This window comes from Phyllobates terribilis, unplaced genomic scaffold, assembly GCF_046119375.1.
Source record: "Phyllobates terribilis strain yellow unplaced genomic scaffold, ASM4611937v1 Scaffold_4__5_contigs__length_816908805, whole genome shotgun sequence".
In the NCBI taxonomy this organism is placed as follows: domain Eukaryota; kingdom Metazoa; phylum Chordata; class Amphibia; order Anura; family Dendrobatidae; genus Phyllobates; species Phyllobates terribilis.
In genome coordinates this window covers 816,082,070-816,108,007 of record NW_027362764.1, presented here as the reverse complement: position 1 = coordinate 816,108,007, position 25,938 = coordinate 816,082,070, and the positions used below count along the sequence as shown (strand labels likewise).

Here is a 25,938-nt window from a genome sequence, read left to right as displayed (position 1 = left end):
CATAGCAGCTCCTCTGACAGCCGCTCCACCGACAGCAGCTCCGACCTGACAACAGCTCTACAGACTGTCACTCCAACCTGACAGTAGATTTACCAACAGCTGCTTCGCTCCGACAGTCGCTCCACTCTGACAGCAACTCCACTAAAAGTTGCTCCACCGGTAGCCACTCCACCATGATGACAGCCCAGACAGCAGCTCTACTGACAACTCCATCTTGACAGCAGCTCCACAGACAACTGCTCCACCCTGACGGCAGCTCCACCGACAGCTGCTCCATCCTAATGGCAGTTCCACTGCCAGCTGTTCCGCCCTGAAGGGCATCTCTATTGACAGCTACTCCGCCACCTTAATGGCAGCTCCACCAACAGCTGCTCCATCCTGACAGCAGTTCCACCGACTGCCGCTCCGTCCTGAAGGCAGATCTACCAACTGCCACTGTGCGCTGATGGCTGCTCCATTGACAGCCACTCCGCCCTGATGGCTGCTCCATTGACAGTCGCTCTGTTTTAACAGGCCCCCATGATGGTTACTCCACCCTCACAAGCCCTCAATATTGTTGCTCTGCCCTGACAGGCCTCCATGATGGTCTCTCCACCTTTACAGGTGCCCATGGTGGCAGTCCTCCATTACAGCCTTTCTGTCTTGACCGGCCTCTATGATGTCTTCTCTGCCAGGCCACCATGGCAGCGGGTCCACCCAGATGAGTCCCCATGACGAATGCTCTGCCTGCCCCCATGCAGGCTGTTCTGCCTTGACGGAATCTAACTGATGACTATGCTTTCACGAGCCCCCATAATGGTCGCTTTGCCATGACTGATTCCAACTGATGGCCTCTCGGCTTATTTATTTATTTTACTCACTTATATAGCGCCATTAATTCCACAGCACTTTACCGACATTATGGGCACTGTTCCCATCGGGGTTCACAATCTAGATTTCTTATCAGTATGTCTTTGGAATGTGGGAGGAAACCCACGCAAACACGGGGAGAACATGCAAACTCCTTGCAGATCTTGTCCTTGCTCTGGTTTGAATCCAGGACCCCAGCGTTGCAAGGCTGCAGTGCTAACCACTGAGCCACCGTGCCGCCCACTCTATTTTCTTGGGCCCCAACTTATGGCCTCTCTGCTTTGGTGGGCCCCAACTTATGGCCTCTCTGCTTTGGTGGGCCCCATACGATGGCCTCTCTGCTTTGGTGGACCCCATACGATGGCCTCTCTGCTTTGGTGGGCCCCATACGATGGCCTCTCTGCTTTGGTGGGCCCCAACTTATGGCCTCTCTGCTTTGATGGGCCCCATACGATGGCCTCTCTGCTTTGGTGGGCCCCATACGATGGCCTCTCTGCTTTGGTGGGCCCCATACGATGGCCTCTCTGCTTTGGTGGGCCCCATACGATGGCCTCTCGGCTTTGGTGGGCCCCAACTTATGACCTCTCTGCTTTGATGGGCCCCATACGATGGCCTCTCTGCTTTGGTGGGCCCCATACGATGGCCTCTCTGCTTTGGTGGGCCCCATACGATGGCCTCTCTGCTTTGGTGGGCCCCATACGATGGCCTCTCTGCTTTGGTGGGCCCCATACGATGGCCTCTCTGCTTTGGTGGGCCCCATACGATGGCCTCTCGGCTTTGGTGGGCCCCATACGATGGCCTCTCGGCTTTGGTGGGCCCCATACGATGGCCTCTCTGCTTTGGTGGGCCCCATAAGATGGCCTCTCTGCTTTGGTGGGCCCCATACGATGGCCTCTCGGCTTTGGTGGGCCCCATACGATGGCCTCTCGGCTTTGGTGGGCCCCATACGATGGCCTCTCGGCTTTGGTGGGCCCCATACGATGGCCTCTCGGCCTTGGTGGGCCCCATACGATGGCCTCTCTGCTTTGGTGGGCCCCATACGATGGCCTCTCTGCTTTGGTGGGCCCCATACGATGGCCTCTCTGCTTTGGTGGGCCCCATAAGATGGCCTCTCTGCTTTGGTGGGCCCCATACGATGGCCTCTCGGCTTTGGTGGGCCCCATACGATGGCCTCTCGGCTTTGGTGGGCCCCATACGATGGCCTCTCGGCTTTGGTGGGCCCCACACGATGGCCTCTCGGCTTTGGTGGGCCCCACACGATGGCCTCTCTGCTTTGGTGGGCTCCACACGATGGCCTCTCTGCTTTGGTGGGCCCCATACGATGGCCTCTCTGCTTTGGTGGGTCCCCATGATTGCCGCACTGCCCTGATTAATGTACTGAATGCAGGGTTAGGTCAGAATGGGCTTGTACACGGCTGCTCTGGCCCATAGTGCGGCTCAGAGGATTGCGTTTATCAGGGACACTGGACAATATTTTTCACCACAGAGACACCAGGGCCCTGGAGGCATAGTCATCATACCCCTAAAGTAGGAGGACCCCCTCACAATGCTGCGACACCCACTGATCCTGAGGATGAAGATGTACAGAGTAGGACATGACGAGTTGGGGTCCTCCTGTGGCTGATAGAGGGGGTCGCCTTTACCAGGTCTTGTACTAATAGTGCTGAGAGGACAGACCCCCGGTGGCCTCCACTCCCATGATTGTCTCCGTAGCCCCTGTACGCAGGATGTGACCGGGGACAGCGCAGTTTGGGTAGTTATTTGGCTGCCGCCTTTTAGTTTGGTCATAATTAGGGGACGTGTGGGGCTGCGGTGGACACGTTCCTGTACCGACCTCAGATGGTCCCTGTAGGACCGGCCTAGTGGACATCTCATTTAACCTGCTGACATCCCACAGAGGTGGAACAGGATCAGTCCTGGGAAAGTCCTGCTGGGAACATATCTGTGACAGGTCACTGCGCCGTGCACACTTTCCGTACATCATGGATTGCACGAGGGGGCGAATGTTCTGTGGTTTCTGAGTTCGAGTCCTCTTTTTCTCTGAAGAGGCAATTTGCATATTACATTTCCCAGAGGAGCATTGCACGGCGAATCAGGCTCCTTACCTTGACGTGCCAGAGCCGGTGTGTCACTCTCCATAAGGAGAAACGTTCCCCCTTAGACCTCAGTGCAGAGCCTCTCATGCAGCCAAATCTGTTCTCATACTTTGCACTGACGAGGGGCAACAGCCCGAAACACCGTGTCTGCAAATTGAGATTCTGATTTGGCTTTTATCCTAAGCCCTATTGCACGACTCGTTAAAGGGTTGATTGTGACTTGTAGGATTGCCTCTTCCAATAGGTGGCGCTATAGAGTTCCAGTCCTCTTTTTCTCTGAAGAGGCAATTTGCGCATGAAGAATATTCTGAAGATATTTTAACTTTCATCATCACCGGCTGGGATGCAGCGCCATCTACTGGTGAAGATAATGTGCAACGTACTGAGGCCACAGCTGAATGAGGATAACCTCCAGATCCTACATATCCCCATCTAGACCTTGTCTCCTTCCATGCTGGTGTGGATAACGGAGTGCGCCTGACAGACGCCGGCCCCCCCATCCATCATTGGGGGTCCACTGCTCTCCATATATTAAGGTTTGTTCTGTTCTGGTCGGGGAGCGGCTGTCCTGCACTAGGTCTCATCCCTGCCTCTCGGCACTGATTGTGGAGACAAAGGCGAGCAGGCCCTGGATCATGTGCTGAAGCTCTCGTATAACGGAGAAGGCAAGATTACAAAAGACGCCATATATCCTCACCGCTGCCCATGGCACCTGCGCCCTATATCCTCACCGCTGCCCATGGCACCTGCGCCCTATATCCTCACCGCTGCCCATGGCACCCGCGCCCTATATCCTCACCGCTGCCCATGGCACCTGCGCCCTATATCCTCACCGCTGCCCATGGCACCTGCGTCCTATATCCTCACCGCTGCCCATGGCACCAGCGCCCTATATCCTCACCGCTGCCCATGGCACCTGCGCCCTATATCCTCACCGCTGCCCATGGCACCCGCGCCCTATATCCTCACCGCTGCCCATGGCACCCGCGCCCTATATCCTCACCGCTGCCCATGGCACCCGCGCCCTATATCCTCACCGCTGCCCATGGCACCCGCGCCCTATATCCTCACCGCTGCCCATGGCACCCGCGCCCTATATCCTCACCGCTGCCCATGGCACCCGCGCCCTATATCCTCACCGCTGCCCATGGCACCTGCGCCCTATATCCTCACCGCTGCCCATGGCACCAGCGCCCTATATCCTCACCGCTGCCCATGGCACCTGCGCCCTATATCCTCACCGCTGCCCATGGCACCTGCGTCCTATATCCTCACCGCTGCCCATGGCATCTGCGCCCTATATCCTCACCGCTGCCCATGGCACCTGCGCCCTATATCCTCACCGCTGCCCATGGCACCTGCGTCCTATATCCTCACCGCTGCCCATGGCACCTGCGCCCTATATCCTCACCGCTGCCCATGGCACCTGCGCCCTATATCCTCACCGCTGCCATGGCACCTGCTGGTGTTCGCCGGCTCCGGCAGACATTGCACTGCACAATCATTGCTTTCACCCGCCCGGCTCTGCATCTGTTCCCAGAGTAAGCCTTGGTTTCAACCACCATTGAAGACTTGGTTGTGTGACTACACGTTTGACTTCGCTCCGGTGACTATTACTTGAACTCCATTTATCTTCAGTACGGTCGTATTACCATTTCTTAATCTATGGCATATGCCAAAAAAAGGATAGTAGAATAAAGTCCCACCTGTCACACTCGGCCTTCAGTGGAGAAGTGATCAGAATTATCATAATAACAAAAAGGGAATTCCAAGCACATATCCACCGACAGCGGCGCACCGCACAGCCCCAGTCCCAAGACAGATGCGCGGCCCCAGTCCCGGGACAGATGCGCGGCCCCAGTCCCAAGGCAGATGCGCGGCCCCAGTCCCGGGACAGATGCGCGGCCCCAGTCCCGGGACAGATGCGCGGCCCCAGTCCCGGGACAGATGCACTGCCCCATTCTTGGGACAGATGCACTGCCCCAGTCCCGGGACGGATGCGCGGCCCCAGTCCCGGGACGGATGCGCGGCCCCAGTCCCGGGACGGATGCGCGGCCCCAGTCCCGGGACGGATGCGCGGCCCCAGTCCCGGGACGGATGCGCGGCCCCAGTCCCGGGACGGATGCGCGGCCCCAGTCCCGGGACGGATGCGCGGCCCCAGTCCCGGGACGTAATTGACATCCGGAGGATGTGTGGTAGCAGCAGCAGCTCTCATTTCCTCAGGAAGTCTTGATCTGTCCGGAGGCAGTGAGACTGAAGCCACCGCTGATGGGCCGCAGGGATCACGTGACATAATGTCATATGAGCACCGGGAGAGCCATTGCCGACACCCGCTGGAATGGCACTGGAGGGGAGTGTGGTGAGGCCAGGGACTGGAAATTCATATTCCCAGTTATGAAGGTCTCAGCAGGAATGCTAGTCTGTCTGACTTCAAAGGACCCCAGGGGAAATGGTGTATTCCCCACAGTCAGGATATGACTTAATTACCGTTACGTTACTATGCCGGCTCCAAAAGGCAATTACCAAAAGGATGCTATTGCCCAGGATGGCGTTCACAGGTTAGCTAGGATTTATACTGTTAGGTGTCGGTTTGGTGCTGGATTTGAAATGGGTCCATGACCTTCTGTGGTCTCCCATTTCAGTCCAGCCAGGGCTGATGCTGCTCAGCAACACTGTCAGCCTCAATGCCTAGCTGGTCCGCGAGCACTGTTTATCTCCCAGGTAGTTGTGCCTAGCAATGTTAAGCCTGGGTTGCAGAGGGAGACAGGGCTTGTGGAATCTAAGTCCAGGATTTGCTGCACTGAGCATGTCCGTGACCTGGCGGATCATGATTGGTGGGTTGGCACCCACCTGACCCGGTGACCTGGCACCGCCTGATTGGTCCACGGGTAGCGTCACCAATGGCGCGTCGGTGGGCAGGGCTTAGTCTTTAAAAGGCCCGCCCACAAACATGGCGACGCGCTCAGATCATTTGAGCTTATGATGCTGTTGTGTGGACGTCTGTGCTCCACGTGTAGTTTCCGCTAGGCAGGTTAGCTCCATAGAGGCAGGCTAGTGAAAGTAGGCAGGTAGCTTCGCCTTGCAGACTGGCTCTGTCAGAGGGGGTCGCCTTACACCCCGAGCAGCCTGCTGGACTACGTAGAGAAACACTCCTCTGTCCGGTAGCACGCCGGCAGAGGGCACTTGCCCGTCGGCGTGAGTCACACGCATCTTAGCGCCAATCCCTTCAGCGTAGCGCCTGTATTGAAGACAGGGCTACTGCTTTCCCTCCGGTCACACGTCTCCCTGCGGTTCTTGGAGATTGTGTGAACCGCTGAAGCCCGCTCCATGTGCATTAACACGGAGTGGTTCTTCAGTTAAGTAGGTGCTATCCCGGTCACTCTTCTCCCGTGCAGTTAACGGAGATAAAGCGAACCGCTATACCCGTTCCTGTGTGCTGAAACACGGAAGGGTTTAACATTTAAGTTGGTTACTTTACTTCCCACCCGGAAAGTGTTCGGCAGCAGCCCTCCAGGCTGCATCGCGGACCCCGGGGTCGGTTGCGTTCCATTTTAATAAAGTTGTCTGCAACCGCCCTCCTAACATATACCTTTGTAGTGCAAACGCCTATGCCTGACAAGAGTATGGAAGAATAGCTAATTGAATTACCTCTGAAGTCAGGGGAAAGCTCATGTGTTAGATCAATTACCATGCGCACCTTACAATGAGGATATTGCTGGGAAATGGATTATGAAATGTCTGCTAGAAGGGAAGAGGAGATTACATGTAAATCGCCTATTTTCTGCCCTGCCCAAGTTACGTATAAATGTGTCCCTCTGTGAGAGAGGAGGGGTCTTCTGTTGAGGGTCACCTGTCACTACAGATGGGCAGAAAGATACTAGGAACCGCCCTGGACCCATGACAGCAACCCTCCTGTCGTGTCCAGAGACCTTTGATGAAAGTGTGGTATATTCACTTTTATTCCTTTTAATTTTACTGTATCGTATTACTGCTTCCTTACTGTATTTGTCTGACTACCGTATATATATATATATCTTGTAACCGCTTGTATATATTGTACCTAGCATCGCTCTTTTGAGTAAATAAATATATAAAATTTATAAGCTCGCTTCACATTATCCTAAACCCGGAACTCACGGAAGTTGTGAGGAAGGATCAGGGACACGTGGCTCCGATCGGTTTGTGACAGGAGGAAACAGGGATTCAGAAGGGGTTGTCTGAGTTGTGGACTAAGCCTTCAACCGCAAAAAATAAAACATTTTAATCAAAGTGTGAGATGTCACAGGATAAAATGAAGTTACAAGTTTATTCAAAATTTTAAGAACAAGAAATTTAAAGCACAGGGGACATTTTTCATCTTTCTTTCAATTTAGGAACATAGTTAAGAATAAAACAAACCAAATCATCTTTGATTTAAAATCGTCCAATTCTTTGACACCGGAACCTAGAACCTCGCTTGGAGGAAAGTCCAGCACAATTACAAAGACAATCAACCAGAAGCTCGAATGTTGTGTCTTCATAAAGTGCTTAAAATTGTTCCTTCTTGGCGCAGCCAACCCCGATTATACTTTTTCTTTTAACTTTTTGAACCAAGTCTGTTGCTTTAAAGGCAGATGTGTTATGACAAATAACAGTGGACACCAAACTTCAGGTCATACATTCATTTCTTTAGGAATTGTTAAGAGTCTCACATCAAGGTATAAAAGGAAATGGTAATAAAGCACAATTCAGTAAGTTCTGCTGAGATACAGCTATAAACCACAGTTAAAAAAGAGCAAAAAAAAAAAAGCCCGAAACACCAGTTTTCCCTTCAAAGAAAGTTCTAGATGTCACAGAAAACACAAGAAATGTAGAATGGTTTTCCTTTGTTAGTAAAACCCTGAAGGACATAAACTTTATGGCCTTAATCTTAAGCTTTCATAAGGAGAACTTGTTAAGGTGAATTTATTTGTTGGCCACCTCCAACATGAGCAGTCCTGTATCGGCGTCTTGGACAGCCCTCTGGATCAGCTGCAGGTAGGTGAGGTTTTCATGAGTGTTTGGGTCAAAGAAACCTTTGGTGTCATCGGAGGGATCGGAAAGAATCTGGTTCATCACTGCATCAAAGTAACCTCGCTTATAGGCCACATCCACGGGGACACGGTGACTGTGCACTGGGTCAATAATACCACCGGTCGCAATCTGAGCTTCCAGCAGGCGAATACCATGATCCTTGACAATGAGGTCTTTCTGCATTGCCTGGAACAAAGAGATTTTCTGGTTTGTAGATGGGTCGTTGTAGCCAGTCACGGCCCTCTCAGCAGACAGGAGTTTTGAGTGAAGCTCTTGGCCAAATACACGACTCGCTACGGCTTCATCTACGGTGAGTTTGGCATTTTTTATTGGGTCAACGATGAATCCAGTGGCTGCTTGAGCCTCGAGTAAAACCAGCGCTGTCCCTGGTCTTAATATGCGCTTCAGCATGGCCTCATAGATGCTCATTTTCTCCTTGATGGTTGGGTCAACTTTAGAAGGAACAAGAACACCAGCAATGCATTTGCTTCCCTCCAGATATCTCTTCACAGTATTCATCTGAGTCACTTCTTGTAAGGATTTGGTTCCATGAGCCAACTGAAGAAGCGTGTCTTGGTCGATAATTTCAGATTTCAGCAGTTCAGAGGCCGACACTTGCTTCCGTAAACCAGTAAACTTGATATTTCGGCTCTTCTCCTCGGTTTCTTTTATGACCGTAGTAATGTTTTTGAACATTTCTTCCCATTTTATAGATTTGGATTCGTATTTCTCGATAAGCTCTCTTCTTTTGTCTTCCGTGAGATACTTTGAGTGAAGAAGATCCCAAAGAGAATGAGTTTTGCCTTCTAACTTGAATTCGCCAATGCTGACCTGTACTTTGACTGATTTGAGGAATGTCTCGGTGTCCGGCTTGATCGAGAAGGTTTTCTTTTGGACTACATTGATCAGTATGGTAAGAATGGTTTTGACCGTGGTATAGTACTTTGCGAGCAGTTGACGGCGTAGGCTTTGGGTAATGGCTACAGAGTGTAGTAAATCCCACAGGGAAGTGCTCTGTCCAGAAAATTCATCGCTATAATTATCAAGAGAAAATGCTTGCAGCGATTTCTGGATTGCCACTGGATACTCGGTATCAGTCTTCTCAGACGATACCGTGACTGTATGACGACTTGACCCTTCTAAGGTGGCTTCCTCAGCTTTCATAAAGATTTCCATTATACATTTCATAAGCTCTGCAAGAGAAAGCCTGCCACTTTCATACCCTTCAATGAGTTCATTTTTCTTTTCAGGTGTAACATATGAAGAATGCAGCAATTCCCATACAGAACTTTTGTGATCCTTGAGTTGACCTACAGTCATTGTGAGGTCCACAGTCTTAAGAAAGTCCTGTGTCTGAGACCCCTTTACTTCAACAGCTTCACATCCGAGAACTGAAGAGCTGGTAGTGATAGTCTGACCTACGGAAACTAGAGATGTGGAGGACCGGAATGTTTTTTGCTGTTCTCCGTCTATAGTGATAAGTTCAGAAGTTTTGATTGAAGGGTCTTTAAGGACGCTTATAATTTCTCTGACAGAAGATGTAAATGTTCGTAGAAGCTCATTCTTCTTATCCTTTGGCAACTGTTCGCTGTTCAGAAGGTCCCAGGCTGAAACGCTCTCCTGCCGAGATTGATTTTCTGACAAGTCACTGGGAATTACTAGCAGAGCATTTTGGAGTTGCTGCTCTGATGGCCAATGATCAACTTGGATGGGCGCTGATGTTACTCTGACCTCCTCCTTTACAATCACTTCAGTTTTCTCGGTTTTTTGAATCATAGACGAGACGATGTTAATGATTTCTTGAATTGTCAATGTTCCAGAGTTGTACTTCTCGATCAATTCTTCCCTCTTGTCCTCTGGGATATATTCAGAATGTAGAAGGTCCCAGAGGGACATGGATTCTTCTTCTTTAAGATTTCCTGTAGATATTTTTACTGCAACAGACTGAAAAGACTGTTTAATTGAGCTTCTTTCAAGGGTGGACACAGATCTACGACAAGTTTCAGTGATAATCGTTCTAAGGATTGTTATCAGTTCTTCAATGGTTAGTGTGCCGGCACGATATTTCTTCAGTAATTCTTCTCGTTTTTCCACTGAAATGTACTGAGAATATAGAAGATCCCACACGGAAGTTTCTTTCCCTTTAAATGCGTCCACATCGACTTGTACGCTTCTAGACTGGAGAACGGATTTTACTTTTTGTTCTTCCTGTGTAGCCAGCTTCTTGCTGTCACTTACATCTAACAAATACAGACCGGTGTCGGGGTCAGTCACACACCTCTGGAGGAGCTGAAGGTAGGTGAGGTTCTCATGAGTGGTCGGATCAAAGAATCCCTTTGTATCATCGCTAGGATCGGAAAGGATCTGGTTCATCTCTTCATCAAAGTAACCTCGTTTGTAAGCGACCTCCACAGGGACACGGTGACTGTGTATTGGGTCGATGATGCCTCCTGTGGCTATCTGGGCTTCCAGAAGGCGGATTCCGTGATCTTTCACAATAAGATCTTTTTTCATGGCTTGGAATAATGAAATTTTCTCATCCGTGTAGGGATCTTTGTAGCCAGTGACTCCTCTTTCGGCTGACAAGAGTTTATCATAAATCTCCCGTCCAATCAGTCCTGCATCTAAAGCTTCATCTACAGAAAGCTTCTTGTTCTCAATAGGATCAATCACAAATCCAGTAGCTGCTTGAGCTTCGAGAAGAATCAAAGCCGTTCCAGGTCTTAGTATCCCATTCAGCATGGCTTTATAAATGGTCACCTTTTCTTTTCGAGAGGGATCTTGCTTGGAGGTCACAAATATGCCAGCGATGGAGCTACTTCCTTCCAGATATCTCTTTACATTGTCCATCTTAGTGACCTCCTCGACGGTCTTACTGCCTTCGGTCAACTCATTCAGAGTATTCTGATCGATGATTTCAGACTGCAGAAGTTCGGTGGCGGTCACCTGTCTCCGGAAGCCCTTAAATTTCAAGCTGCGAATTCTTTCCGTCTCTTCAATAATTATTATGATAGCTTTCAAAAGTTCCTCCAAGGTTAATGCCCCCGATCTGTACTTCTGAATTAATTCTTGCCTCTTTTCTTCTGTAATATACTTGGAATAGAGAAGGAACCATACCGAGACATTCTGTCCCTTAAATTCTCCGGTACTTACTTCAGTGAATTTAAGCTCCAGTTCATTTTGGATTTCTTGGTCATTACGAAGTTCAGACTCATCAATTAATTGTAAAATAGTTTGCTTCACTTTCTCTATAGTGACCTGGTGTTTGCTCAGCTGCTCCTTCCTCGCGCCTTCTGAGAGATACTTGGAGTGGAGAACTTTCCACAGGGACGGCCTTTGTTTTTCAAATTCGTGAGTTGTGATGTCTACAGAGATGACGTTCAGAGCTTTGTGGAGTTCACCGTTAGTACGTCTTATATTCTCATTAGAGGCTTTATTCTCAATTGTAGTTGTGATAATTCTTATGATCTCCTCCAGATTCCACATCCCGGAAGAATAATTCTGTAAGATCTCATTCTTTTTACTCTCTGTAATGAATTCAGAGTGCAGAAGTTCCCAGACTGAGACCTTTTGTCCATGGAATATGCCTTCGGAGGCCTCCACCAACTCCGACTTCAGGAGATCTTCCTGCTTTTCTTCTAGCGCTAATTGTGTTGCGATGGCTCCACTTGTTTCGGCCTTTGGATTGCTTTCTGCTTCAAAGGTTGACTTGATGTTTTTTTGCTCAAACTCTTCAACAGACTGTATAACTATCTGCAATATGTCTTCTACAGTTAACTTGTAGTTGCCTAGAAGTTCTTGCCTTTTAGTCTCCGATATGTATTTGGAGTGTATGAGATCCCACACAGACATTTGCTGTGCAGCGTACTGTCCTTTTGTGACTTCGATGTGAATGCTTTGTAGAGCCTTTTGGATTCCTTCCTCCTGTATAGTGGGATCAGCCTTTATTAGCGGCTCGGCTGCCGTATCTTGCTGAGCCGTCAGAGTATTCAAGTCCTTAGTCTCAGTGATGATGGCTGCCATATCTTGCTGAGCCGTCAGAGTATTCAGGTCCTTAGTCTCAGTGCTGATTGTAAGGTCTGTGGATGAGGTTATCTCAGTTTCTTGAATGATTTTTAGGAGAACAGCGATGAGTTCTTCAATGGATAAAGTCCCAGATTTGTACTTTCTTATCAGTTCTTCTCTTTTCTCTACTGAAATGTGTTCAGAATTCAGAATTTCCCAGATGGCAATATCTTTTCCTTTAAAGCGACCTTGTGTGACTGTAATTGTTCTTGACTTCAATATACTTTCTATGCCTGTCTGAGTGGAAGGAAACTTGTTCCCATTGATATCCAACAAGCTTAGGCCGGTGTCGGGGTCAGTCACACACCTCTGGAGGAGCTGAAGGTAGGTGAGATTTTCTTGAGTGTTTGGATCAAAGAATCCCTTTGTATCATCACTGGGATCGGAAAGGATCTGGTTCATCTCTTCATCAAAGTAACCTCGTTTGTATGCGACCTCCACAGGGACACGGTGACTGTGTATTGGGTCGATGATGCCTCCTGTGGCTATCTGGGCTTCCAGAAGGCGGATTCCGTGATCTTTCACAATAAGATCTTTTTTCATGGCTTGGAATAATGAAATTTTCTCATCCGTGTAGGGATCTTTGTAGCCGGTGACTCCTCTTTCGGCTGACAAGAGTTTATCATAAATCTCATACCCAATCAGTCCTGCAGCTAAAGCTTCATCTACAGAAAGCTTCTTGTTCTCAATAGGATCAATCACAAACCCAGTAGCTGCTTGAGCTTCGAGAAGAATCAAAGCCGTTCCAGGTCTTAGTATCCCATTCAGCATGGCTTTATAAATGGTCACCTTTTCTTTTTGTGACGGATCTTGCTTGGAGGGCACAAATATGCCAGCGATGGAGCTACTTCCTTCCAGATATCTCTTTACATTGTCCATCTTAGTGACCTCCTCGACGGTCTTACTGCCTTCGGTCAACTCATTCAGAGTATTCTGATCGATGATTTCAGACTGCAGAAGTTCGGTGGCGGTCACCTGTCTTCTGAAGCCCTTAAATTTTAAATTGCGACTTCTTTCCGTCTCTTCAATAATTACTGTAATGGTTTTCAAAAGTTCCTCCAAGGTTAATGCCCCCGATCTGTACTTTTCTAGCAGTTCTTTTCTCTTCTCCTCACTGAAGTATTTCGACTGAAGTAGAAACCAGACGGAAAGGTTTTGCTCTTTGAATTTTCCGACAGTGACCACCGTAAATCGACTTTCTAATTCCTGTTGTATGTCTCTGACACCTTTTCTTTCTGAACCTTCAACTAATTTTAGAATGGTTTGTTTCACTTTTTCTAAAGAGATCTGGTATTTGTTTAGCTGGGTATTTCTCTGTTCGTCTGAGATGTATTTGGAGTGGAGGATATCCCAAAGAGACAATCTTTTGTTTTGGAATTCTTCTTTTTTGACATGGACAGTAAATATATTTAAAGTTTTATGAAGGTCTCCGTGGATAGCGGGTTTTACTGCTTTTTCTGACGAGGTGTCATAAATCTTTTGAGAAGTAACTATCTTCTCTTCGGTTACTGAGACCCTTTTCTCCTGGACCTTGCCTTCGGTAACCTTCTGTATTTCAGACTTGACCACTTTATCTGGAAAAGACAAGACACCATCAACCTCTTCAGAAGAAATTACTTTCTCTTCAGCCGCTGAGACCTTTTCCTGGAACTTTCCCTTTGTGACTTGCTCTAAGTCAGACTTTAATTGTCCTTCGCACTTTTCTTCCTTCTCTTCTTCTGTTGTGCTGGATCTATTCACAATCTGCCTGGTCGTTTTCTCTTCTCTTTCCTCAATAGTCTTTAAAACAGTTGTAGTAAGTTCTTCTACTGTTATAGTCCTGGATTTGTAATTTTTCAGGAGCTCTTGTTTCTTTTCTTCTGTAAAATATTCAGACTGAAGGAGTTCCCGAATGGATTTAGTCTGGCCTATAAATTGACCACTTTTAACGTCGACATTTTTTGTCGTCAAGACGGCTTCCAAGGTCTTTTCGGTGGCCAGGGTGGCTTTGTCTTTCATTTCCAGCATGTAGAGTCCAGTATCTGGATCTTGGACACATCGACTAAGCAGCTGAAGATAGGTAAGATTTTCGTTAGTATTTGGGTCAAAGAAGCCTTTAGTATCGTCTGTAGGATCTGAAAGGATCTGATTCATTTCTTCATCGAAGTAGCCACGTTTAGAAGCAACTTCCACAGGGACACGATGACTGTGCACTGGGTCAATGATACCTCCTGTGGCAATCTGGGCCTCGAGGAGGCGGATGCCGTGCTCTTTTACAATCAATTCCTTTTGCATTGCTTGGAATAGGGAAATTTTATCTCCGGTGAATGGGTCATTGTACCCAACTACAGCTTTTTCTGCTGACAACAGCTTTTTGTGAAGTTCTGGACCAATTACACCAGTAGCAGCAGCTTCATCCACAGAAAGCTTTTTATTATTCACTGGGTCAATAACAAATCCAGTAGCCGCCTGAGCTTCTAGCAAAACGAGTGCGGTCCCCGGTCTAAGAACGTTCTTTAACATGGCATTATATATAGTCATCTTCTCTTTTGTTGAAGGATCTTTTAGAGATGGTACCAGCACTCCTGCAATACAGCTTGTTCCCTCCAAGTATCTCTTTACGCTCTCCATTTGGGTCACCTCTTCTAATGTCTTCCTTCCTTGGGCCAGCTCCGTCAGCACATCCTGGTCGATGATTTCTGATGTTACCAGTTCAGTTGCTGTGATTTGTCTTCGGAGGCCCTTAAATTTCAATTTTCGGCTACGTTCTTCTGTCTCAGAAATAACTGTGATGATTATTTTGATCAGTTTGTCTACAGTAATCCCCCCAGAATTGAATTGGCCGAGAAGCTCCCGCTTCTTCTCCTCGGAAAAGTACTTGCTCGTCAATAGATCCCACAGGATATGGGTCTGCCCCTTAAACTCGCCTTCTATTACTTCAATCTTGACAGTCTGCAAAGTCTTATATACTTCCTCCGTCAAATGATATTGGAGCCGCAATGCCTCGTCGGCCTCCTTAATTAACTGCACGACCATCTCCATGATGTCTTTGACTGTTGCCTTATAATCTTCTAATAGTTCATGTTGTGTCTCATCGGGGATGTGTCTGGAGTGAAGAAGGTCCCATACAGAGACCTCCTGTCCCGCGTACGGCCCTTTCTCAATGTGCATGCTTATGCTTTGCAGAGCTTTCTGAATTTCATCATCTTGTCTAGAGGTCTCCGCTTCTTTCGATGCTTCTACAGTCATTGCTACCTTTTGTTGGGATGAATCGGTCTCGGTCTTGATCGTCTCGGCCTCCATAATGACTTTAATGACATATGTAATAATTTCCTGAATGTTTAGTGTCCCATATTTCAGCCTCTGAAGGATTTCTATTCTTTTATGTTCTGAGAAATAACGTGAATTTAGAAGATCCCACAATGATATACTCTGTCCTTGGAAGTCACCCACAGATACGTCCACTACTTCCGCCTTGAGGTTCTCCTGAAGTTGGACTTCTTGATTAGATGAGTCTGTTGTGTCGACTTGGGACACATTTACCGTCTCTTCTGTATTGATTTTGATCACTATAGTTATAATGTCTTGAACAGTCAATATTCCAGACTCATATTTCTTCAGAAGCTCCTCTCTTTTCTCTTTCGTAATGTGTTCAGAGTTCAGGAACTCCCAAATTGAAATGCTCTTTCCTTTGAATTCTCCGGTGGTGACTTGAATCATCCTGGTGTTTAATGTCGTTTGGATCTGGGATATGGAGAAGCGGCTGGGTTTTAACTCCAGCATGTATAGTCCCGTGTCTGGGTCTTGAGTGCATCTCTGGAGGAGCTGAAGGTAGGTGAGGTTCTCATGAGTGTTCGGATCAAAGAATCCCTTTGTGTCATCAGTAGGGTCAGATAAGATTTGATTCATTTCTTCATTAAAGTAACCTCGTTTGTATGCTACCTCCACTGGGACACGATGACTATGAACCGGGTCAATAATGCCACCGGTAGCAATCTGGGCTTCTAGTAAGCGAATGCCATGTTCTTTTACAATTAAATCTTTCAGCATGGCTTGGAACAAGGAGATTTTGTCACCGGTGTAGGGGTCTGTGTAGCCAGTTACTCCTTTTTCTGCAGTTAGAAGCTTTTCATAGATCTCATGACCGATTACTCCGGAAGGTAAAGCTTCATCGACCGAAAGTTTCCTGTTTCGTACGCAGTCGATGACAAAGCCAGTCGCCGCCTGAGCCTCCAGTAAGACCAGAGCTGTTCCAGGTCTTAGTAAGCGTCTCAGCATGGCATCATAGATGTTCAACTTTTCAGTTTTGGTGGGATCATGTGTTGATGGAATAAGTACACCAGCAATGCAGCTACTCCCCTCAAGATATCTTTTAATTGAATCTATCTTTGCTACTTCAACCACCGTCTTTGGCTCCTGCTGTAATCCATCAAGAGTCTCTTGGCTGATGATACCTGCGTCAAATAGTTCTGCCGCGGTGACTTGTTTCCTCAATCCCTGGAACCAGATGTCGTTCTGACCTTTCTCCTTGTCTTCGATAATTGAAAGAATTCTATTTGTTATCTCATTAATTGTAGCGGAGGTCTTTAACTTGTATTTTTTTATTAGGTCTTTTCGATTTTCTTCCGAAATGTAAGTTGAGCTTAAAAGGTCCCATAGTGAAATATCCTGGCCCTTGAACTTGCCCTCATTCATCTTCACAGCAGTTGATACGAGAAGGTTTTTAGTTGGTTCATCAATGTAGAAGTAGTCATCGCGTTTTTCCGCTACTTGTAATAGGTACATTCCTGTATTCGCATCTTTGACACATCGCTCCAATAAGTCTCTATATGCAATTCTTTCGTGGGTATTGGGGTCCACAAACCTTCCCTTTCCTTTAACAGAATTGAAACTCATAATGTAAAAGTCTTCATCCAAATAACCCTTTCTGTAGGCCACGTGTAAAGGAAGTCTGTAATGGTTAATGGGATCGACGATGCCCCCAGTAGCCAGCTGGGACTCTAGAAGTAGGATTCCTTGATCTTTTGGTAGGATTCCTTTCTTGATTGCTTGGAAAAGCGAGATTTTTCCTCCAGATTCTGGATCAGTAAATCCACAAAATGATTTTTCAGCAATGTCAAGATGTTGCTGATCTTCCTCGCTAATGAGACCTGCAGACAACGCCTCGGAGATAGTGAGGGTCTGATTATGTGAGGGATCGACTAGAAATCCTGTTGAGATTTGAGCCTCCAGAAGTTTCAAGCCAATGTCTCTCGATAAAATACCTCTCTTCATGGCCTCAAAAATGCTTATGGTTTCATTGTTGGGTAAGGTTAGAATACCAGCTATATAGCCAGTTCCTCGGAGGTACTTCTTAACATTTTCTTCTTGAGAAACAGCTTGTATAGTTTTTCTGCCTTCTTTCAGGTCATCTATGGTCTTTTCGTCAATGATGTCAGCGTTATACAGCTCCGTAGCGCTCACTTCACCCTTGATTCCCTGGAATTTCAGGATGCTACTTTTGGTTTCATACTCTTCAATGATGGTGGTGAGGCTGGAGATCAGGGATTCTATGTTAAGGACACCCAATGTGTACAGTTTTACCAACTCTCTCCTTTTTAGCTCTGTAAAATAATGGGAGGAGAGGATTTCCCAGACGGTCACTGTTCGATTGGCAAATTTTCCAACCTGCAGCCTGATGTGTCTCGAGGTTAGATCTGATTTCATTCGGTCAGTGATGTAGAAGTAGTTTTCTCCTTTCTTTACTACCTGTAGCAGATACAATCCAGTTTCAGGGTCTGGGATGCATCGCTCTACTAGCTGAAGATAGGTAAGGTTCTCGTGAGTGTTTGGGTCAAAGAAACCTTTGGTATCATCACTGGGATCTGAAAGGATTCGATTCATCTCCTCATTGAAGTAACCACGTTGATAGGCAACCTCTACAGGAACTCTGTGGCTATGCACTGGATCAATGATACCTCCTGTGGCAATCTGAGCTTCCAGAAGACGGATTCCATGACATTCAACTATTAGTTTTTTTTGCATGGCTTGAAATAGGGACATCTTGTCTCCAGTATATGGATCATTATAGCCGGTTACTGCTTGTTCAGCAGAGAGCAACTTAGCATGCACATCAAGCCCTATCAACCCTTCGGTCAAAGCCTCGTCCACTGATAGCTTCCTATTCTTAACTGGATCTACAATAAACCCAGTGGCCGCCTGAGCTTCTAAGAGGACCAGAGCCGTTCCAGGCCTTAGGATACGTTTCAGCATTGCCTCATAAATACTCATCTTGGTGTTGGTGGACTGTAGGAGAATTCCCGCAATACAGTTTGTACCTTGTAGATAGCGTTTCACGTTGTCCATTTCGGTCACTTCGACAATGGTTTTCTTGCCCAGATTAAGGTCATCCAGAGTTTGCTTGTCTATGACATTTGACTGGAAGAGGTCGCTTGCAGACACCTGTTTGCGAAAGCCTTTAAATTTTATTTTGGTGCTGCTTGCATCCGTTTCCTCGATGATGGCGGTGACTTTTTTGATGATCTCTCGTAGAGCTTCGGAGCTGCTGTTTTTGTATAGCAGAAGTAATTCTTTCAGTTGATCAACACTCACATACTCGGAATTCAGAAGTTCCCACAGAGACACACTTTGGCCATTGAATCTTCCACCGCTGACAGTAACTGTAACTGATTTTAATACATCAGCGACATGTTGTTCGGCATACGATGCCGCACTTTCCGAAAGAGACAGAAGCAAAGAACCGCTTTCCGAGTCAGCGTAACATCTTTCTTTCAGTTGCTGGTAACTCAGTTTCTCTTTCGTGTTAGGATCAAAGTAAATTTTCAGATCGTCTGTTTGTTTGGCCAGTTCTTCATCCAGAAAGCCCATCTTGTAAGCAACTTGCATCGGAACATAATGACAATGAATAGGATCTAAAATGCCTCCGCTGGCTAGCTGAGCTTGTAGGAGTGGTAGTCCTTCCTTTCTTGGAATAAGTTTTTTGTTTATAGCTTCACCCAGCGATATCTTGTTGCCTGTATAAGGATCAATGAATCCAGTCACCGCACTTTCCGCTATCAGGAGTTTTTCATGAAGTTCAGGCCCAACAACCCCAGATCTGACAGCACCATCCACTGTATGTTTCTCCTTCTTTACTGGGTCAATGATGAACCCAGTTGCAGCCTGAGCTTCTAGGAGCATTAGTCCAAAGCCAGGCATAATGAGGTTCTTTTTCATGGCTTGATAAATGCTCATCTTCACCTGTGATGATGGTAGGAAAATTCCTGCGATGCATCCAGTGCCTTGCAAATATTTTTTTACGTTGCTCAATTCCGAGACTTCTTTAATGGACTTAGTCCCTTGAACCAGTTCGTCGAATGTTTTCTGTGTGATGATTCCCAGGTCCAGGAACCATACCAACGGCACGTTTCCTCGCAGTCCTTGAAAACTTAAATGGGTTGTCATCCTAATTTCATTGTTCTTGACGATTTGCAAAATCTCTATAATCAGCTCTTCCAGGGTGACTTTCTTTGACTTAAATTTTATCAGAATTTCTAATCTTTGCTCTTCGGTGAAGTATCCGGAGTAAATCAATTGCCAAATTGTCATATTTCTTTCTTCGACTCTGGTGCTTTTGAACACTTTGTGTACCTCCTCATCAGTATAGATGTTCTGCACTGGAACTTCAGCAAAGTTTTGGGGCAATGGAAGCAAGTACATGCCGGTGGACTCGTCTTTCTGTGATCGACTGAGGAGATCTGAGTAGGTGACGTTTTCTTTGGTGTTAGGGTCATAGAAGGACTTTGAGTCATCGGTAGGGTTAGACAAGCTCTCATGCACTTCTTCATTAATATAGCCAAGTTTTCTGGCCACGGAATTTGGGATGTGGAAGTTGTGTATAGGATCAATTATTCCGCCAGTGGCTAGCTGTGCTTCCAAGAGCTGTTTGGCATGCTTTTCTTCTACGAGGCCTTTCTGCATGGCTTGGAAGAGCGAGATTTTCTTTCCCGAAATTGGATCGTTGTATCCAGTAACGGCTTCTTCTGCAGAAATAAGTCTGTTGTAAGTATGTGGGTCAATGACTTCAGCTTTGAGGGCTTCATCTACAGACAGTCTTTGGTTGCTCACAGGATCGATGATATTTCCAGTGGCCGCCTGGGCTTCTAGTAGAGGCAGAACTGTACTAGGCTGTAGGATATTCTTTTGTGTTGCTTCGTAGAAACTGATTCTTTGGTTAGAGGGTTGAATGAGGATTCCACCAAGGACACCAGATCCACTTAGATACCTCTGGACGTTCTCCATCTTAAAAACATCATCTGCTGTAATTTTACCCTCTAAAACTTGTTCAAATAGATCTTTGTCAAGGATCTCATATTCCAACAAGTCGTGAATATTCACCTGCCCCCTTAGTGCGGGGACACTGATTTCAGTCCATTTCTTGATCTCTTCCTCAATCCATACGACAACTTGTTCGACGGTCAGTTTCTTCAATCTAAACTGTTCCAGAATCTCTCTTCTTCTCCATTCACTAAAGTATTCAGAATTTATCAAAACCCAAGCCGAGACCGTCTGCCCCTTATATCTTCCATATCTTACGAAAATCTCTAAATTTCTGAAGGAATCTTTGATGTACGTGTTGAAATTGAGCTGACGCTTTCTGCTCTGCAATGGAAGAAGACAAAGGCCGGTGGAAGGGTCCATGATGCATCTTTCCTTCAGTTGCAGATAAGTTAAGTTTTCATTGGTGTTTGGATCAAAAAAGCCTTTGGTGTCATCGCTGGGATCTGAGAGTATCACATTCATTTTCTTATCGAAATACCCTCGTTTGTAAGCAACTTCCACTGGAATTCGATGGCTGTTGATGGGGTCTATGATTCCTCCGGTGGCAATTTGAGCTTCAAGAAGTCGAATACCATGATCCTTGACAATTAAGTCCTTGCTCATGGCCTGAAACAGCGAGATGACTTCTCCAGTGTACGGATCTTTATAACCAGTGACTGATTTTTCTGCAGACAGAAGCTTTTCATAGAATTCTGGACCAATAATATTCTCCTTCAGAGCCTCGTCGACAGAATATTTTTTGCTTTTTACAGGGTCAATTATAAAACCTGTTGCTGCTTGAGCTTCAAGAAGTATTAAGGAAGTCCCAGGCCTTAGTAAGCCCTTTCTCTTTGCTTGGTAGATGCTAACCTTTTCTTGAGTATCAGTTAAGAGGAGTCCGCCTATGCTTCCGGTCCCTTGCAGGTATTTTTTGACTGTATCGATATTGACCACATCCTTCGCGGACGTTTCACCTTGTTGCAACTTTTGGAACAAATCCTTGTCAATAATTTCGGACTCAAGCAGTTGCCCGGGTGTAACAGTTTCTCTCAGTCCTTCAAAAGTGACTTTAGCCGAGGACATCAAATTTTGAATGGCACCATCGACTTTGCTGGACAAGTCTTGTATGGCGAGACTCCCCGATTTATACTGTCGAAAGAGAGATTCTCTGAACTCGACGGTGAAATATTCTGAGAACAGAAGCTGCCACATTGTAATCACTCGTCCTTTAAATTTCCCATATGTTCCCGTCAGTTTTATCTGCTCCAAGGACTTTTTGACTTGGTAATCTATAAAGGAGTGTGGAGTCTTCAGAGCGTCATGGGTATTGTCAAACACTGGAATCAGGTAGAGTCCCGTATGGCAGTCAATCAAGCATCTCTCTAGTAATTGTCCATAGGTTAGGTTTTGTTTCGCACTTGGATCAAAAAATCCTTTGATGTCATTTGTGGGCTCAAGAAGAGAATTATTAATCTCTTTATCAAAGAAGCCACGCGTGTACGCCACCTCCTCTGGGACACGATGCTTCTTTGAAGGGTCTATAATTCCACCAGTAGCAACCTGGGCTTCCAGAAGGTGGATACTATGGTTCCGCTCCACAAATCCCCTTTTAATGGCTTGAAAGAGGGAAAGTTTTTCTCCGGAAGAAGGGTCCTTGTATCCAACGGCAGCTTTTTCAGCAGATAGAAGTTTTTCATAGACCTCTGTCCCAATCAGTCCATTTTTCACAGCATCTTCTACGGAGAATTTCAGATTTTTTATGGGGTCGAACAGATACCCGGTGGCAGCCTGAGCTTCTAACAAGGCTATAGAGGTCCCTGGCATGAGAAGATGTTCTTTCATTGCTTGATAAATGTTTTTTCTTTCATTTGTAGATACTACGGCCACTCCTGCGATACACCCGGTTCCCTGAAGGTACCGTCTTACGTTCTCCAGCGCAGCAACATATTGGACGGATATCTTGCCCTGCTGCAGATCTTCATGAGTGGTCTTATCAATGATCAGCGAGTCCAGCAGTTCATCACTTGTAACTTTTCCTCTTAAGCCATTGAGTGCGATTTTCACAGAAAAGATTAAAGTATTTGAGTCGGGGTCCATCGTGCAAAGCTTCTGTAATTCCTGGTAAGTTAGTAAGTCATCGGTGTTGGGGTTTAGGAACCCACGAGTGTCATTTTTGGGAGCAAATATTACTTTAGCCAAATCTTTATCAAATAAGCCACGCTGGTAGGCAACTTCTAACGGGACATGGAAGCTGTGGAGTGGGTCAATGATGCCTCCGGTTGCAATTTGGACTTCAAGCAAGTTGACGCCCAACTTTTTGTCAAGTAGTTCTTTCTTTATGGCTTGGAATAGGGAAATCTCGTTACCGGTGTAAGGGTCATTGAATCCAATTGCTGCTCTTTCAGCTGTCAGTAGTTTCTCTTTGAGCTCAAGTCCGATTATCTCCTCCTGAATGGCCTCGGTGACGGTGAATCGTCTATTCTTTACTGGATCAATAATGAAGCCAGAGGCAGCCTGGGCTTCCAGAAGAGCAACTGCGATGTCCGACGGAAGGAAGTTTTTCTTCATGGCTTGATACACACTCATTTTTTCTTTTATGCTTTCTATGTAGACTCCCCCAATGCTCGCTTGACCTTGCAAATATTTCTGCACCTCTTGTAGTCCTCCCAGGCTTTGTATGGTCAGCTTGCCTTGAATGATTTCATCATACTGAACTTGGTTAATGATCTTGGCGTTGAAGAGCTGCTCGTACGTTACGGACTTTCTCAGCCCTCGTAAAGTTTCTTGTAGTGGAAGGAGGAGCAGCCCAGTGTCAGCATCGGTCGAGCATTTGGACAGGAGATCCTGGTATGTGGAGTAGTCTTGTGTGTTGGGGTTAAGGTACAACTTGGCCAGCAGAGAACTTTCGGTAATAGTTTTCAGCAGATGTTCATCTATATAGTTAAGCTTCAGAGCCTCGGGTACAGATACACGGTTGCCATTCACATAGTCAATGATCCCACCAGTGGCTACTTGTGCCTCCAAGAAACGCGTGGCATCATTTTTACTAACCAAACCTTTCTTGAATGCTTGATACAGAGACACTGTTTCTTCTTTGTCTTTGTAGCCCAGCGCTGCACTGTTTGCAATAATCAGTTTCTGTTGGCACTCTGGTCCCACCACGCCTTGTTGTACAGCTGCCTCTAGACTTAGCTTTTGGTTATCTGACAGCTGGATAATGCCACCAGTAGCAGCTTGGGCTTCCAGAAGTGGTACAGCGACCCCCTCAGGCACGAGATTGTTCAGTATAGCCTGATAGACGCTCACTTTCTCCTTTGTTTGAGCTACTATGAAACCTCCAATGCTTGGGGAGACTTTGGTAGGTTCAGTGATTTCTAGAGCCTCCTGAAGACTCAAGGATTCATTTATGTCAGCAAGATTGGCTTCAAGTACTTGGTGGGCTTCATGACTTTGGTGAGATTTGTGAGCATGATGAACTCCGTCAGCATGATGAACTCCATGAGCATGATGAGAATGATGAGCTCCGTGAGCATGGTGAGAATGATGAGTTTCAAGAACATGGACACCTCCTTGAGCATGGTGAGCTCCGTGAGCATGATGAGCTTCAAGTACATGGACACCTCCTTGAGCATGGTGAGCCCCATGAGCTTCAAGAACATGGACACCTCCTTGGGCATGGTGAGCCCCATGAGCTTCAAGAGCATGGTGGGCTCCATGAGCATGGTGGGCTCCATGAGCTTCAAGAGAATGCTGCTTGCTAGATTCAATACCATGCCTGGACTCCGCATGGAGACTCATAGTATGAGATGGATGATGAGACTCCACCTTGCCGGATGTCTGTTTCGTGGAATGACTTGACATGCTTTGCTTCATTGAGGGACTGGTTTTTCGCTCCATTGATGTGGGGTTTTCTTCTGTCTTGATCAATATTGAAGTAATTGTCTGAAAGAGATGGAACAAGGAGAACTTAATGTGAGATGATTGTAGCACTGAAGAATACGATGGTGAATACTACTAGAGCTGCCTGTGCACAGTCTGACGTTGTGGCTGTGTATAGCGTCTATCTAAGGAGGCTGAAATAAAGCTCATGTTCTCCACTCAGGACTTACAAGGTGATATAAAGCATGGTGGACGCAGCTTCTATGAGGATGCTATATCTGTGTTATATGTGGGGCTACAGGGGTACTTGTGACTTCTAGAAAGAGATCCTAGATAACGAGAAAAAACACGGGTAATACTGCAGAACAAGTTGTGTCCAGCAGAGGTCGCTGCAGTCCAATGAAGAGGTTATGAATCGCACTCGTTTATGTATACGATTTATTATAATGTTAGGGGGTCACACTCCAGTGCAGGGCAAGGGCGGCATGATAACGAGGGGCAAGGGCGGCGCGACGACGAGGGGCAAGGGCGGCGCGACTACGAGGGGCAAGGGCGGCGTGACGACGAGGGGCAAGGGCGGTGTGATAAGGAGAGGCAAGGGCGGCGTGACGACGAGAGGCAAGGGCGGCGTGACGACGAGGGGCAAGGGCGGCGTGACGACGAGGGGCAAGGGCGGCGTGACGACGAGGGGCAAGGGCGGCGTGACAACGAGGGGCAAGGGCGGCGTGACAACGAGGGGCAAGGGCGGCGTGATAACGAGGGGCAAGGGCGGCGTGACAACGAGGGGCAAGGGCAGCGTGATGAGAGTCAAGGGCGGCGTGATAACGAGAGTCAAGGGCGGCGTGACGACGAGGTGTAAGGGCGGCGTGATGATGAGGGGTAATGGCGGTGTGATGAGGGGTGAGGGCGGCATGATGACGAGGGGTGACGGCGGCATGACGACGAGGTGTAAGGGCGGTGTGATGATGAGGGGTAATGGTGGCGTGATGACGAGGGGTGAGGGTGGTGTGATGAGGGGTGAGGGCGGTGTGATGATGAGGGGTGAGGGCGGTGTGATGATGAGGGGTGAGGACGGTGTGATGATGAGGGGTGAGGGCGGTGTGATGACGAGGGGTGAGGGCGGTGTGATGACGAGGGGTGAGGGCGGTGTGATGACGAGGGGTGAGGGCGGTGTGATGACGAGGGGTGAGGGCGGTGTGATGATGAGGGGTGAGGGCGGTGTGATGACGAGGGGTGAGGGCGGTGTGATGACGAGGGGTGAGGGCGGTGTGATGATGAGGGGTGAGGGCGGTGTGATGATGAGGGGTGAGGGCGGCGTGATGATGAGGGGTGAGGACGGTGTGATGATGAGGGGTGAGGGCGGTGTGATGACGAGGGGTGAGGGCGGTGTGATGACGAGGGGTGAGGGCGGTGTGATGACGAGGGGTGAGGGCGGTGTGATGATGAGGGGTGAGGGCGGTGTGATGATGAGGGGTGAGGGCGGTGTGATGATGAGGGGTGAGGGCGGTGTGATGATGAGGGGTGAGGGCGGTGTGATGATGAGGGGTGAGGGCGGCGTGATGACGAGGGGTGAGGGCGGTGTGATGATGAGGGGTGAGGGCGGTGTGATGATGAGGGGTGAGGGCGGTGTGATGATGAGGGGTGAGGGCGGTGTGATGATGAGGGGTGAGGACGGTGTGATGATGAGGGGTGAGGACGGTGTGATGATGAGGGGTGAGGG

At 47.5% G+C, this 25,938-nt stretch overlaps 1 protein-coding gene across 2 annotated transcripts in view; it reads right to left on the bottom strand.

Moving 5' to 3' along the window:
* Window positions 1-7,232: 7,232 nt before the first annotated feature.
* The window catches only part of EPPK1 (epiplakin 1), a 61,404-nt gene continuing 42,698 nt past the window's right edge, over window positions 7,233-25,938 (bottom strand). For both annotated transcript variants that reach the window (XM_073680141.1, XM_073680142.1), the window contains exon 3: window positions 7,233-24,281. In XM_073680141.1, the coding sequence (XP_073536242.1) occupies window positions 7,890-24,236 (16,347 nt within the window). In that variant the 5' untranslated portion in view covers window positions 24,237-24,281 and the 3' untranslated portion in view covers window positions 7,233-7,889. The remainder of the gene's footprint in view (window positions 24,282-25,938) is intronic.